Source organism: Equus asinus, chromosome 4 (genome assembly GCF_041296235.1).
Source record: "Equus asinus isolate D_3611 breed Donkey chromosome 4, EquAss-T2T_v2, whole genome shotgun sequence".
In the NCBI taxonomy this organism is placed as follows: domain Eukaryota; kingdom Metazoa; phylum Chordata; class Mammalia; order Perissodactyla; family Equidae; genus Equus; species Equus asinus.
The window spans coordinates 22,005,061-22,020,176 of NC_091793.1; the positions used below are offsets into that span (position 1 = coordinate 22,005,061).

Genomic DNA, 15,116 nt, shown 5'->3' on the forward strand with positions numbered 1-15,116 from the left:
CCTGCGTCTCTCCTGGATGCTGCTCTGACCACCCCACCCCTGCTGGCCCTGCCCTCACCAGTCTGCACTGCAATGGCTCCACGAGACCAGCACTTCCCCGGGTCAGAAACCTTGGGTCACTTATCTTCAGGGTCAAGGCCTGGCACGTTGGTGGGCGCTCTGTACATGCTTGCTGAATGAATTACCCAGGCATACCTGAGGTATCGGCCAGACTACACTCGGGCACAGACTGAGGGACACACATTCATATATGGCGGAGAAGTTCATGCTGTGTGCACACGCAAGTGGTGCGCACAACATGTACACAGGAAAACACAGACACGGTCACACCCTGACGTCAGCAGCTCTGTGCCCCTGGCATCTAGCACGGCCCCTGGCACACAGTAGGCTCTTGGTGAATAACTGCTGAACAAATGAATGAATGAATGAGTGCTCTGTACCAGGTACAGAGTCAGGGGCTGTGGAGAGACACAGAATGGGCCCCACCCAAGATCAGGGCTGAGCTGTGCTTACAAATACCATGGCCACGAGGCAGAACTTGACCCGCGTTGTCAGGAGACCGCCAGAAAGGGCTTCGGGGTGGGAACCAATGAGGAAGGCGGTGGACAGTGATGCCCATCCACTGGGCACCGGGGATGGAGGCGAAGCCAACAGCCCTGGGGCCACCTCTCGTTAGGAGGGGCGGAAATGGCTTCCCAGGCAGATGGCAGCACCCGGGGTGGACCGGGTTAACTTTCCAGGTGGAGAGCTCGGCTCAGCAAAGGCCGGAGGTGGGAAGGCAAGGGCCGTGTACAGAGAACAGCAAGGGCCCTGAGGCTGGAACATGCGGTGCGTGGGGGAAGAGGAGCGAAGGCCGGGCAGGTGCCAGAGAAAAGCGGTCAGAGGTTTGCATGGAATTCTCAAGGCCTGGATGTTCACTGACCCAGTTTCCGAGAATGAGAGAAACAAGCTGTCTGCCACAAGTGCCCCTGCTCTGGGGGATGTGCTCGGTACTCGGCAACTCCCACGGGGGAGACCCCACAGCCGGTCCCTCTGGAAGCCACCCCCAGCGGGGCCCCCAGAATTGAACAAATGGAGAGCTAGCTGTTCTCAGGGCACCTTCGACCTCTCTCCTTTAGAATATAACTTAATTTTTCTGGTTATAAAGATTTCTCACACATTCTAGAAAATCTGGAAATCACAGCAAAAGAAACAGGACAACATCCCCCATACCCTCCACCATCCTGCCACCCCCCACCCGGAGTGAACTTTTTTTTTTTGGAAGATTAGCTCTGAGCTAACATCTGCCGCCAATCCTCCTCTTTTTTTTTTTTTTTTTTTTTGCTGAGGAAGACTAGCCCTAAGCTAACATCTGTGCCGATCTTGCTCTACTTCATATGTGGGACGCCTGCCACAGCATGGCTTGCCAAGCAGTGCGTAGGTCCGCATCCAGGATCCAAACCGGCAAACCCCGGGCTGCTGACACAGGGTGCATGAACTTAACTACTGTGCCACCAGGCCGGCCCCCCAGGGTTGAACTCTTTAGCCTAAGTTCTCACAGACATTTTCCTGCGCACATTTTTGCTGGAATGGGCCAATGACACGAATTTTCCGCCAGCTTTTGGGCAACACCTATGTTCCAAAGCGTAGACCTGAGCCCTGAGGACTGCGCTCCTCGGCTCCTTCCCAGCCACCCCAGACCTGACCGCATCCCAGAGAGAAATGCTCCAGCTCAGGACAGGAGTGGGGCGGTGTGGCCCCACAGCCCTGGGCTCTCCTCCTGCACACCACAAAGGGGACCCTCGGCCGCTCTCCGTGGTGCTCTGGGTCAATCCCAAGTGCTCCAGGCCTCAATGTTCTCTCTGTGAAATGGGCAGGTTCAGCTGGCCACATGGTGTCAAGGCTCCCAGCCTGGCCCCTCTCTGGGCTGGGGGACAGTCACCTGGGCTGGGCTGCACCTTACAGTTGCTTCCCAGAGCCACACCAGGAGGTCCCTTGGTCTTTCCCATAATCCCCTCTCTTTGCCATCTAGACATGAGGGACGGCAGAGCAAGTGCCACCACCGCCCCAGTGACCTCCACCGGAGTCCTCCTAACCTAGCCTAATCTAGCCATCTGTTCACTCCTGTGGCACGCCTCACCAGGCCTTCAGGCCCTGCCTTCTAATCAGGGCCTGGACAGACCTGCCCTGCCTGCAAGGCTCCCACTGCCCCCGGGGCGGAGAGACAGAGATCTACTGGGATGAGGATCAGCCTTGCCCTCGGGATAGGGGTCAGCCATGGCCTCCTGGAGGCATCTCAAAGGATGAGGCAGGAAGGGCGGGGAAGGGCATTCCGGACAGAGGGACAGCACCTGCAAAGGCCTGCGGGGAAGCCAGCAACTGGATTCCTAGTCTGGGTGGGGGTGCTGGAGCATTGTCCCCTCCTCACGGGGCCAGTGCCTGGAGGCAGGGACCACGGTTTCTGTCACATTCCCCTCAGGGGCAAGGGCAGGGCCACCACACTTGCTCACCTGTGGCCCCAAACATCTCTGACAGCAGTGACATGTCAGGCCCCAGACCAGCCTGAGGAGACCCGATCCCTGGACACCCCCGGGAGGAGGTTTGCCTGGGTCCCCCAACAGTTCAGGGACTCTGACAGCGGTTGTTCTGCACAGCCGAAACCCACCGCCGGGCTCCCTCGACCATCCGGGCATGGCGGAGCCTCGCTCACAGCTCCTCACCTTGGGCGTGCCGAGCGTGACCTTGGACCAGTCACCCACGCTCTGTGCGGCTTCGCCCAAAGAACCAAGACCGTCCTGGGCTCTTCCCAGGACTAGACAGGGCCAAACCGTGTGCCCGCCTGGCCCCGGAGCCGCAGTCACGCCCGGCTCTGCCGCCCTGACCAAGCAGGCTCCAGACACCCCCTGTGCGCCAGCGCACCTCCCCCCACCGCCTCTTTCCTCTCTCCCATCAGCCCGGGCAGAGGGCCCTCCTCCACCGCCCGCCCCTCACAGACGCAGAGCACGGGGTGGCAGGTTCTCGGACCCCAGGATGCCGGCACAGGTGAGAAAGTCGAGCCAAATCCCCATCACTGTGAGAACCAAATGAAACCATGTGTGTGGAAGCCTTTGTAAACTGCAGATGCCACCCACAGGGCAGGCTCTGTACCACGGAACCACCTCCGGGCTGTGTGACCTCAGAGAGTCACCTCCCCTGCCCGCCACTCAGTTTCCATACAGTGAAAGAGGATGACTTTGGCACCACTGCCCGGAGCACCCGGGATGCTGAAATGAAAGCACGCGAGAAAACAGCAGCATCTCGCTCCCATTCATGCCATAAACGAGTCCAACAGCCTGGGCGACGGTCGGAAAGGCGCCTTCTCAATCTTTCACCCACACCAGCAGTCTGCGATGTTTCTGGAAGTGGCCTTCACCCTCCACTCTCACAATCACCATTCAACAAATATTTAAGGAATACTTTCCAAATGCCTTCTCCATGTCAGGCACGGGGCCAGCCCGCAGCGTGTGCCCATGTGCCCAGCCAGGGAACCCAGCCCCTCCTGTCACCGGTAGCAATCCCTGTCCCCCTTCTCCAGCCACCATCATTCACCCAGACTGTGTGCCAGGCCCCCGGCAACAAGAGGAGGGCAGCCATGAGGGATCTGTCCATGGCCAGCCAGGACCTGTCCTCTGAGGCGGCAGCAGCAGCAGCGGGTACAGGATAAAAACAGTGGGGTGCCAGTGGGGGCAGCATGGTGTGGCAAAGCTGGCGAGCAGGGAGCAGAGGCCAAGGACACAGGTGGGGCTGGGGGCCAGGGATCCGGGGCCCGGGGGCAGCAGTCTCATAAGGCAGCCCAGACTCCACGGGCTGGGCAGCATTTTTAAAACAGGGTTTCCAGCCCTCCCTCCCCGGGTGGGGGATTCTGACTCAGCAGGGTGGGGCGGGCCCGGAAACATGTACTGTCCCCCAGCCGCCAGGTGAGGCTGTGCGGGGCTTGCAGAGGCGGGGCCCAGGGCTGCAGGAAGGAAGGGTGAGCACCAGGACGGTGGCCTGGGCGTCGGACAAGGGTGAGGCTGCTGTCTCGGGTGTCCAAGTCTCAGAGAACAGTCGGTCCCCTCTGGGTGGCCAAGGGGGCCCAGACAGGCAGCCTGTCAGGTTCTGGGGTCCTACAGGCTGGACACAACCCAGCCCTGAGCCCCGGGGCCCAGGCACCCTCAAACTGCCAAATGGGGACACTGGTACCTACCTGGAGGGAGGTCAGGTGGCGGTACTGAGACAACACAGACCAAGTGCTTGGCCGAGCTCCCAGCACATAGTAAGTGCTGGTTAAAGAGCTGCAAATTATTATGACAGGCGCTAGAGGTGGAGGTCGGGGAGGCTGAGGTGGGAGGAACAACCCAGAAAGTCATCCACCCCAGGTTTCTGTCAACCAGAACCCGGGAGACCGCCTCTGGCCGTCCCCCGCACTCAGATGGACCCCTGTCTGGGCTGCTCCTTCTGGGAAGTTCCCAGCCTGCCTGGAGAGGGCAGCCGGAGGCCACGACGTCAGGAGGGCCCCGTGTCAGCACAGGCCCTGACCTCCTGTCCCGGCCCTCACCCTGCCCCCTCCCCAGGGATTCCCACTCCAGTGGGAACCAAAGTCTTGAGCCAAATAAGCCAGAAATTTTCTCAAACAAGGGAGTAATTAGGTGTGTGAATGATTTCTATTGTTCCAATTTTATTTTTATAGAAAAGATGGAAATAAGTGAGCCAACGGGGGAATTTCCACTCAGGCAGTACATGGAAACGTATCTGGGACCCTGCTAACTTCCCGGATCACGGGCAAGGCCTTGGGCCCACTGCTGGCCCCGTTCTAGGCCACGGGAGGACGGACCACCACCCTTCACCAGGCCGGCTTCCAGCTGCTGAAGCCTCGCTTTCCCCTTCTGGGAGATGGGGACAAGCAGGGTCCCTGTGACATCCTGCCGGATCGAGGCTGCCCTCCGGAGGGTAATCTCATCCACCAGGGATGGAGGAGGGGGAGGAACCCCCTGGGCTGAGAACCACTCACTCTGTCATCCATTTGTTCGTTCACTTGCGCTCCCGTGGTTGTGGAGCTCGCAGTCTGGCAGGGACGTGTGACAACAAACACGCTAAAGAAACAGCTGTGCTGCTCTGCGGGCCCATGGCAAGGCGGCCAGGACTCACTGGGGCTTCCCTGCTCCAGCTAAGATGTAAAGGATGGCTCGGCGCTAACGAGACACTGTGCCTCAACTTCCCCATCTGCAAAGGGGATTCACATGGCACCTCTGTTGTGGGTTACTTACAGACACAATAAATGTCGGCTAGTAATACTTTTGTGGGCAGGCAGCATGCACCTGTGAGGGGCTGTAAGCCTGGGGTGACAGCAGAAGGGGGAAAGGGTCTGCGTGAATTGGGATAGAGGGCTGGGATCATGGAGCAGGACACACATGAGGAGGCTTTCGATGGGTGACAGAGTTTCAGGGGACAGAGGGAGGAGGAACAGACATTCAGGTAGAGGGAACAGCATAAGCAAAGGAATAGAATTTGGGGTTTGGGACCTGTTTGGGCCACATCTCAGAGCTCTGTTAGGCTAAAGTCTGGCGTCCACCTGGGCCATTCTGTGCAGAACCCCAAGGCCAGACCACTGCCCTGGAGTGAGGCAGGGTCGCAGGTGTGGAGGGCCCTGGGAAAGGAGGATACCAGCCCTCCAGCCCCTGTGGGTACTTAAGCCTGGTGGTCTCTGGCCCCACCCTCAGCCTGTCCAACGCACCCCCCTGCGAGCCCCCCTCAGCCACAGAGCACCTGGCAGCTCCCCAAGTCTATGTGACCGGCAGTCCCCAGGGCCTTTCCTCCTTGTTCAACCATCACTTACGGAGCACCTGCCGAATGCCTGGGGGCTGAAGCCAGCGTGGACCAGCCCCCTCTGCGAGACTGTTAAGAAACCGGCCCTGTGGGGAGATTTACACACAGAGCTCGGCCGACGCTGCTCACCCGAGAGCCCGCTGCCAGCACACCACTGCCCCTGCCCAAGCAACGGAGACGGAAAGGCAGGCCCTTGCCCACAGGGAAGCACAGACAACAGGGATGTGGACGACACCCCCACTGAGGCGAGCTGTGTGGTCTCTGAGGAGGCAGGTGAACAGGAAGACTCTTTCTGGAAGGAGGGCAGCGAATGCCCACCGGAAACAGAACCAAGCTGTTCAAACAGCAATACTGCACACCACCCCCATTGTAAAGACGAGAAAACTGAGGCACAGAGAGGCAGAGTCGGTCGTCTGCAGTCACACAGTAAAAAGTAGCAGGGTCGGGATTTGAACCTGGGCCACTGAATCCGGAATCCTTGCTTCTTAACTTCTACCCTTGACCGCCTCTCAGCATAATTATTCTCTCGCCCTGCCCCCGAGCAGCCAGCATGGGACTAGGCAGACCACGGGGGCCCAGTGGTAGCCACTGCCCAACGAGATTCTACTCTCTTGAGGGCGAGGCCTGTGTCCTCGCCGCCTGGCTGCCCAGCACAGGGCCCCTCACAGGAGGACGCTGTGTGTGTTGGCCTCAATGTCTGAGGACACTTCAGGAAGGGAGCCTTAGTCCCCATGTGGGACTAGAGCTGGCCGGGAGTGCGCCATGCAGGATGGGGAATAAAGAGGCTTTGGCCTTGGGGAGCAGAGCAGGGTCCCCCAAATGCCATGCTGGGGGCCAGAAGGTGGCGGGTGCCCACGGGGACAAGAGGAGGCCATATGTGTAGACCACCCAGCCCCAGCCACTCCTCACTGAGTCTCTTTCCTCCTCCCAGGAGGTGGCGGGGACACGCACCGCCCACAGCCCTTGGGCCCCTCCCAGTGACATCCAGCCCTCACATGATCCTCACCGCCACAGGATGAATGGGCCTGGCTCGCCCACCGACATCGATGTCTCCGAGGCCCCCTCAGGTGCTGGGCACCCCGCATGCATCACCTTGTGCAGTCCTCATCAAGACTGCGGAGAATTCTCCCCATTTGACAGATATGGAAACTGAGGCGTAGAAAGCTGACTTGCCTGAGGGGGTCCAGCCACCACAGCAAAAGGGGTCACCAAAGTGGGTCAAGCAGCCCTGACCACATCAGGGGCACCGAGCCGACCCTCAGAAGCGGAGGCAGCTGGGCCAGACCATCACTCCCAGCCCTGTCCTCAGGAACCAGTGCCTCTCCCTGGTGTGGTCCGCCACCTCGCCCCCACCTGGGCCCCCGTCCCTTCAGCCTCGGCTCCCTTCCCTTCACCCAGCTTCTCGTGTTCAGGTCACTTGCAGCGCTTGACCATGCCCCACTCCATCTCTCAACACATCCCAGGCACACGTCTCTGAGCATATGCTCATGCCATTCCCTCCGCCCAAAATGCCCTTCCCACTTTCTCTACCCAGAAAACTCTTCCAGCTTCTTATCGGATCTTCTAGCAAGGTCTCTCTCCCCCTTGTGCTGGCAGGCCCTCTTCCAAACTTTCGTAGGCCCTGTGCCTATCTCCTTAGCACTCCGAAGCATTAACATCCCCAGAGAACTGCCAGCTCCTCCAGGTGTGTGAGGGGGCTCGTCTTGCTCTTCCCTCCATCTCCACACTTGGCCCCATGCCTGGATCTTTAGTAACTGCCCCGGAGGTGACACACCAGTGCCCACAACGCCCCCATCGAGGCAGATCTGGACTAGTGTCCCAGGAGTGCAGAGGAGTGCTTTGGGGCTGGGGGAGCGCCAGTTCTGGGGGACCACGGAGGGAGCTCGCTGGGGTAGTGTTCCTGCCCACGCCCCTTCTGGAGCGTCTTCCAGAGCCAGGAGAGTCACCCGACCTCAGGCCACCAGGGCTGGCTGAGACCCATCTCTGCTTCCCGTGGCACCCCAGCTCAGGCACCGCCCCCCCCCCCCATACCCCCAGGCCCGCTCCCCTCCCCACCCCGGGTTCCAGAACTCACTATTTGCAGATATTTATAGCGCCCTCCCCCAGCCAGGTTCCCTCCCCCGCCCTGGGCAGTGCAGTGGCAAGAGCGGGAGCCCCCCCAAAGGGTTGGGGGTTCTCTCCCCAGCTTCCTTCTGCCTGGTCCCCACAGGCGGCCACAGTCCGGCGCCCGCACCGGCCCAGCACCCGACCGCGCCTGGGCCTCGCCGCCGCCGCCGCAGCCCGGGGTCGGGGGTGGGGAAGGCGGGCGCTGAGGCCTCCCACCCCCAGCCCCGCGCCGCGCCGAGCTTTGTGGGGGGCGCAGCGCACAAAGCACAGCTCGAGCCCCGCGCCGGGACGCCCCCCGCCCAGGCCGGGGGAGGGGGTCGAAGGGACGAGGCTTTGCCCTCCGGGGCCAGGGAAGCTCCGCTGAGCAGCCGGGTTGGGGGAGGGGGCGCCAGAGCGCAGCAGCCTCCCCTGCATCCCGCGCCCCATCTCGGCCCCCCAGCCCCCCAGCCTGGTGCTCCCGCCCCCGCCCCAAAGGTCACGCTCAGGGAGGGGGCTGTGGGAGCCGTGACCGGGGGCGCCGCGAGCGCCGAGGAGGCGGCGCGGCGATGGAGGCAGAGGGCTGGGAGTGCGGGGATGGAGGGGCTGCGGCGCGGGCCCCGGGACGCCAGGGTCAACTCACCCATCGCCCGCTGGGTCTCAGCAGCGGCGGCAGCAGCGGCGGCGGCGACTCCGCGGCCCCCGGGGCCCCCGGCGGGGAGATGCTGGCGTCCGCCGCAGCCTCTCGCCCCATCCCGGGCTCCGGCGGCGGCTGCTGCGGCGGGCGCCCGGCATCGCAGGCGGCGCGGCCCCGGCCCGGCCCCGATCCCCGCCCCCCGCCCCCACCTCCACCCGTCCCGCGGGCCCGGCGCGGCCGCCTGGCTGCACCCCGGGCCGCGGCGGGGGCCCGGCGAGCGGACGGGCGCGGGGGAGGGCCCCGGGCGGCGCGCAGGGTGCGGAGGCGAGGCCCGAGCGCGGCGCGCAGAGGTGCCCGCTCCCGGCGGCTCGGGCGGCTCCGGCCCCCGCCCCGCCCCGCCCCCACCGGCGCCCCCTCCCCTCCGCCGCCCGCCGGGCTCCGCTCGCCGCGCCGGGCCGGGGGCGCCTCGAACCGCAGGCTCGGGCCGCCGCCGCTCCGCGCCTCCCGCGTGTGCGATCAAATGTGTGTGAGTGTGTGTGCGCGCCCCTGCCTGTGCCCGTGCGTGCGCCGGCCCACGGCCCAGTGCGTCCTGTGCGGTGGTGTGTGTGCGATGGAGGCGGGGCGGGTCAGAGAGTGTGTGTGTCTGGCGTGTGCATGGGTCTGCGTGTCCGCCTGTGTGTGTGCGTGGATGTGTGCGTCCGTGTTGTGCAGTGTGCGTGGGTCTCTGTGACCTACAGTGGGTACCCGGGTCTGTTCCTGTGTGTGCAGGGGCGTGCACATCTGTGTTATGGTGTGTGCGTGGATCCCGGCGGCTGTGCCTGCGGGTTCCTGGCCCGTGATTGTGTGCACGCATCTGTGACCGTGTGCAGAGAGGACTCTGGGTCTCATATTGTGTGCGTGCCTGGCTCCGGGCGGCTGTGACTATGTGAACGCATCTGTGACCGTGTGCAGAGGCCTGGTCTTCCATGGCGATGCGTGCACAGCGCCGGGCCCGTGACCGTGTCTACACGGGTCTGAGCGTCTGTGCGGGGGCCGGGCTATATGGGCCTGGGCCTCCCAGGCCTTCGCCCGGCCGGACCCCTCCGACCCCCTCGGTCCACGCGTGCCCCCAAGGCCTCTGCGCGGTCGCTCTCGCAGGCCTGGCCCGGTGACTCGGCCGTAAACCTCCGCTCCCCCAGCCCCTTGGCGGCACTCGAAGCCCCCGGTTCTGCCCACCTCTTGAGCCTCCTCTCCCGCCATTTGGGCGCCAACGGTTGTCGGAGCGGCCACCGCTTCCAGTCCTGGCTCCTCATGCTGTTCCGGGGGCTCCGAGGCGGCCTCGGCGCGCTTCCCGCCCTTCCGCGTTTCCTTCCGCGATTCCTTCCGCTCCTGGGCCTCCGTGGAGCCGTCACTTCTGTTCCGTGTGCAGCGCCCCCTGGGTATGCAGTCAGCGCCATTCTGGGCCCGCCGCAAAGGTGCGCGGGAGAGGGCAGGCGACCCGCCGCATGGCCAGGTCCCAGCAAATGGCCTCGAGGGCAGTCCCCTGGGCCTTTGGAGCCGCCTCGCGCTGCTCTTCCTGCTCCAGGTGCCCCCTGCCCACCTTCATCCATCCTTGCCAAGCAGCCAGAGCGACCCTTCTCCAACATTCCTCTGAGTGGGTTGATTTCCTCCCTGAACCCTCAGTGGCTCCCACTTGCCCTCAGCTTAATCTCAGTGCCTGGGCAGGGTAGTGATGTGAATTAAGGCTGCCCCAGCTAGAGAAGCCCAAGGTGACCTGGCCTACATGCCAAACTATACGACCCAGTGGACTTTTTTTATGGTATGAATTAGGACTGCCCCAGGGAGAGAAGCCCGGGGCATCCTCACCTACATGCCGATCTATATGGCCAGATTCGTATCTAAAGTTATATGACCGCACAATAACCAGACCCCATCTGCACTGAAATCATTTAATGACTTTTTACATCATCTTTTCTTTTCTCCAGTAAAAATAAGTCACGTACTCTTGCCTTATAAAATTAGCCCTACTCAACTCGGGGCAGCAGCAGGAGCTCTGACTGCCCGTGGGTCCTGTCCCCACGCACCAGCTCTGACTGCCCATGGGTCCTGTCCCCATGCGGCAGCAGCAGGAGCTCTGACTGCCCGTGGGTCCTGTCCCCACGCACCAGCTCTGACTGCCCACGGGTCCTGTCCCCATGCGGCAGCAGCAGGAGCTCTGACTGCCCGTGGGTCTTGTCCCCACACACCAGCTCTGCCTGCCCATGGGTCCTGTCCCCATGCCAGCGGGGGCAGCAGCAGGAGCTCTGCCTGCCCATGGGTCCTGTCCCCATGCCAGCGGGGGCAGCAGCAGAAGCTCTGCCTGCCCATGGGTCCTGTCCCCATGCTATTCCACACTATTCTCTAAATAAAAGAGCACTACTGCCAGATCTTGAGAGTCTAAGAAATCTTTCTTTCGACTCCTTGGCTCACCGACCCCGCATCATTTCTGGTGGCCCGTACGGGGAACTTGCTTCAGGGGATCTTCCGTACGGGGATTGCTTCATCGGCTTGTGAGCTCGAGTTCTGGTAAGTGCCCTTTTCTTCCTTGTGCCTTGCTCTTTTTCAAGGATGGATCTAGATTCACTGCTCCATCGGGAACTTTCTCGGACAGCTGTATGAATCCACGTTTGCTGCCCATGGCTACTCTATGGGGCAAATTGTGGCATTCAGCTTGAAGAGATTCAGTACCTTAAGCCTCAGGGTGATGGAGAATGAATTAATCCATTCCTTCCTGCTCTTTTTCAAGGATGGATCTAGATTCACTGCTCCATCGGGAACTTTCTTGGATGGCTGTATGAATCCACGTTTGCTGCCCATGGCTACTCTATGGGGCAAATTGTGGCATTCAGCTTGAAGAGAATCAGTACCTTAAGCCTCAGGGTGATGGAGAATGAATTATTCCATTCCTTCCTGATTCTATCTCTAATAGACAAATTTTACGTGGGCGCGGGTCGGCCACTTAAGTCATTAGGACGGCCGCCAATCTCCAAGACTCCCGTGGAAGGTTTCTTTTCCTAAGGCTGGATTGGAATCCCTCCCTCTGGCACCTGACCACGCTCTGAACTGCGAGGAAAGTCCCACTCGGGACTCCAGTTCAAGGGAAGTACCAAACTCTAACCTTTGGTGGAGTATGGGAACCCCTTCTTGGGAGAATGGCTCCAGGATGCAATTGGGTAGAATGTCCCCCAGACTGGCGGAAAATTCCTCACTGTCTTTCTCTTTCTCACTGTCTTTGTCCTTTTCTCTCCTGGGGACCATACGCCAGGCACCTATTCCTGCCAGGCAGAATAGGGAAGATGTTCAAGGGATGCCCCCATCATCCCTTGCTACAGGAACCCCAATGGGGGGATTTTCAAGGTAATGGCTCCTTTTCTTTCTCCTTTTCTCTCGGGGACCATACGCCAGGCACCTATTACTGTCAGGCAGAATAGGGAAGATGTTCAAGGGATGCCCCCATCATCCCTTGCTACAGGAACCCCAATGGGGGGATTTTCAAGGTAATGGCTCCTTTTCTTTCTCCTTTTCTCTTGGGGACCATTCACCAGGCCTATGCTGTCAGGCAGAATAGGCACCAGGCACCTGTTACTGCCAGGCATAACAGGGAAGGTATACAAGGGATGCAATGCCGGGGGACGCCCCCATCACCCCTTGCTATAGGAACCCCACAGTAGGAACAACGGGTAGGACGCTGCCCTAGGTTCAGGGGGGATTTTTCATGGTAATGGACCCGTTTCTTTTGTCTCTCTTGGAGTTACAATGGCGATTTTCATCTCCTTTTGAGCTTTGTGACTGGGAAACAAAGAAATCTTTAAAGAGTAAAAGGCTCCACCCCTGGGAGCCCCAACTTTGGGTTTCTGGGCCTGATCACCCCAGCAACCCTAAGTGGGGGTGCCCTCTCTTGACAGTTGACTCATTGAGTATTTTAGTCGCCTACTGAGTCGGTTATGAGGGTAGGAGACCTGTGATTTATTCTGTGAACTGTCGTGCTAGCGTAGTGTGCCCCAGCACGGGAACTGTTGTGTGACTCTTATCTTGATAACCCTCTGGAAGAGGCCATGAGGGTGAGGTCTGATCTCTTCTTTTCCTTTCTTTGTCTGTTTTGCTCATCATCTCTTCTGTTGTCACCAAGTCGAGGTTAAGTTCAGGCTAGACCTGAGCAGAACCTTGGCCTTCTGTAAAATTGGAAAAATAAGCCTTTTGCCAGGGATTTAACTCTCAAACCTGTCTCTGGGAGCCCCAGCCTCCAGCCAGTTCCAGGCCTTTGCCTCCTGCTTCCCTACCTCAACTTTGCTGGCTCAGAGACAAAGTGCCCAGGCTGAGTGGGACTTGAATAAATCTTATAACTATGTCAACACCCGCAATCAGCCTCTGCACACCCGCAATCAGCCTCTGCACGCTTTCTCCAGCTGCTGTCAGTCAGACACTGGCTTTACCGCCACGGGGAAGGCTCCTAAGCATCCCCAGAGACCCACCCTGTGGATGCGTTCTAACTCCATCTGGGAGAAAATTTGAGGGGTTTCTCTGTGCCTTTGTGATGCAGTTGGACAGGTAGATCAACCTGGAATGTAATCTGAGTTACAATCCAGTTTCTGGGAAATCAAGAGCAACTGTCCTTAGAAAATCCTTGCAAGACTGGAAATACAGCTCTAGAGGCAGTTCAGATTCCACCTAGTTCCTTTATCACGAAAAGGATTATCATCTCCCCTCTCCATGAACTACTATCTAGCCCATCACTAATTCCTAAGACTGAAGGAAAAAAAAAGAGGAGGGGAGAGGCAAAACAGCCATAAGCGTGCCCTTGCAAAAAATCTAGCATCTTGAGTATCTTCTCCACAAATATTGGTAAAAAACAATAGCTGTAACAATAGCTGTGCAGTCTCTGTGTACGTGGGTCTATGTGTACGTTATATGTGTGATATTTTACCTCCGGATGGTGTTACCAAAATTAAGAGCTCTGCTTAATTGGCTTCAAGTAAGCGCTTACATAAATTCTAAATGTAGTAGAAATTAATCCAATGTCTTTCAAGTTAACTTGATGTGAATTAACCTTTGGTAAATGAAAGCTTGTTTAAGTTTGTTGGTTTGATTGAAAATAGTCTTCTTGTCAGAGTTGTCAGTATTTGCCTATGATGCAGGCATGCAGCCTGGGTTTACTAGTCAAATAAGTTCACATTGTCTGTTAAATTCGTCAGCAAAATAATAGCTTTAAATGATGACCAGTTTTGTCTAATGTCTCATGAAGTTTTTGTGGGTACAATAACTGTTTTATGGTCTGTATACTTGAAAAAAAAAAAAAAACAGCTTCCAAATTGTTTTGATAACAATCTTGAGTTTTGCCAAGTTAAGTTTTATGATAAAAATCTGAGCATCTGGGTCATTTTGGGATTGGATAGCACACAAGCATTACAGCTAAACTTATCTAAGTTATCTACTTTTGGCTTCTTATTGCAGAGAGGCTAAAAGTCTTTGGGTCTGTTATTGTAAAGCAGCGTGTTTCTAGAAATTATGAAGTGTTTAGAATGCTGGTATAAAAAACAATTCATAATTGCTTACCTTTTTAGTGTTTACTATGGTCTGTTAAGGGTTAAAAGTTCTTATTAACCTATATAATTAAAGCTACTGGAAATTAATAAGGAAAACAGCTCTGTATCTAAGGAAAGTTAAAATGTATGTTTTCAGTAAAGAGGGTATAAAGAATGGAAGTATTTTTGTTTGATGGGTTAAGAAAGATAAGTTTGTCCTAAAGTACTAGAAAGGAAAAAAGACAGACTTTGGGACAAATTCTGAAGGCAAAAAGAAAGTTGTAGAAGGTTTGTGAAGGAGAAATTCTGAAAGGAGTTTTATGCCTGGTCAAGTAGACTAAGATTAGAGTAAATCCAATTAAGTGAATGAGTTTTAATGTTAAAAATAAGCTGGTACAGAAATTAAAATTTGGTTTTCTCTCAAAGCATAATTTTCTTGAACTTTTGGCCTGCTCTAACTCTACCTAAAAGACAGAAAATCTATGTTTTGTTAAAATAATTTCCTATATTCAGAAAGAAAGAGGTCTCTTCTAAAATTTTTTGACGATGTTGTTTGCTCTTGACTGTCTCTGTTGTCACTTTGAATGGATGCCTGAGCATTGTTTAACAGTGAGCGTTGTTTCCTATTTGAACAAGTATTTTAAAAACTTTTGATATTTTTGACAAGCTTCTCCCTCAAAAAATATTCAAATCCTGAATGAAGGCTTTCTTTTGACCTGGTAGATGGAAGAAGAATTTCTCTGAGGATTTTCAGAGGGCCCCTGAGACTTCTCAAAGAAATTTGCTCTCTTCCTATAAAGAGGAAAAATACTAAATTAATTAGGTTTATTTGGTTTATTAAATTACATGGGAAGCATTGTCAAATAAGCGATGATAAACTTTCTTATGTGGTATTACGTGGGTGAACATTATTAATATACATGTCTTAACATTATATAGCATTCCTAAAATTCTAATCTGTTCTGGTTATCAGTCATAATTCCAGTTATTATCTTAAAGTGTTATATGTCACAGAAATAGCCAAGTTTCTTTGT

At 57.0% G+C, this 15,116-nt stretch overlaps 1 protein-coding gene across 3 annotated transcripts in view; it reads right to left on the minus strand.

Moving 5' to 3' along the window:
* Nucleotides 1-10,514, minus strand: part of MGAT3 (beta-1,4-mannosyl-glycoprotein 4-beta-N-acetylglucosaminyltransferase) — a 33,716-nt gene extending 23,202 nt beyond the window's left edge. Inside the window, exon 1 of one of the 3 annotated variants that reach the window (XM_070506848.1) lies at nucleotides 9,758-10,514. In XM_070506848.1, the coding sequence (XP_070362949.1) occupies nucleotides 9,758-10,167 (410 nt within the window). In that variant the 5' untranslated portion in view covers nucleotides 10,168-10,514. Of the gene's footprint in view, nucleotides 1-4,204; nucleotides 4,328-8,548; nucleotides 8,722-9,757 lie in introns of those variants that run through there. The other 2 variants (XM_044779537.2, XM_070506851.1) reach the window with 2 other exon arrangements.
* Between the last annotated feature and the right edge of the window lie 4,602 nt (nucleotides 10,515-15,116).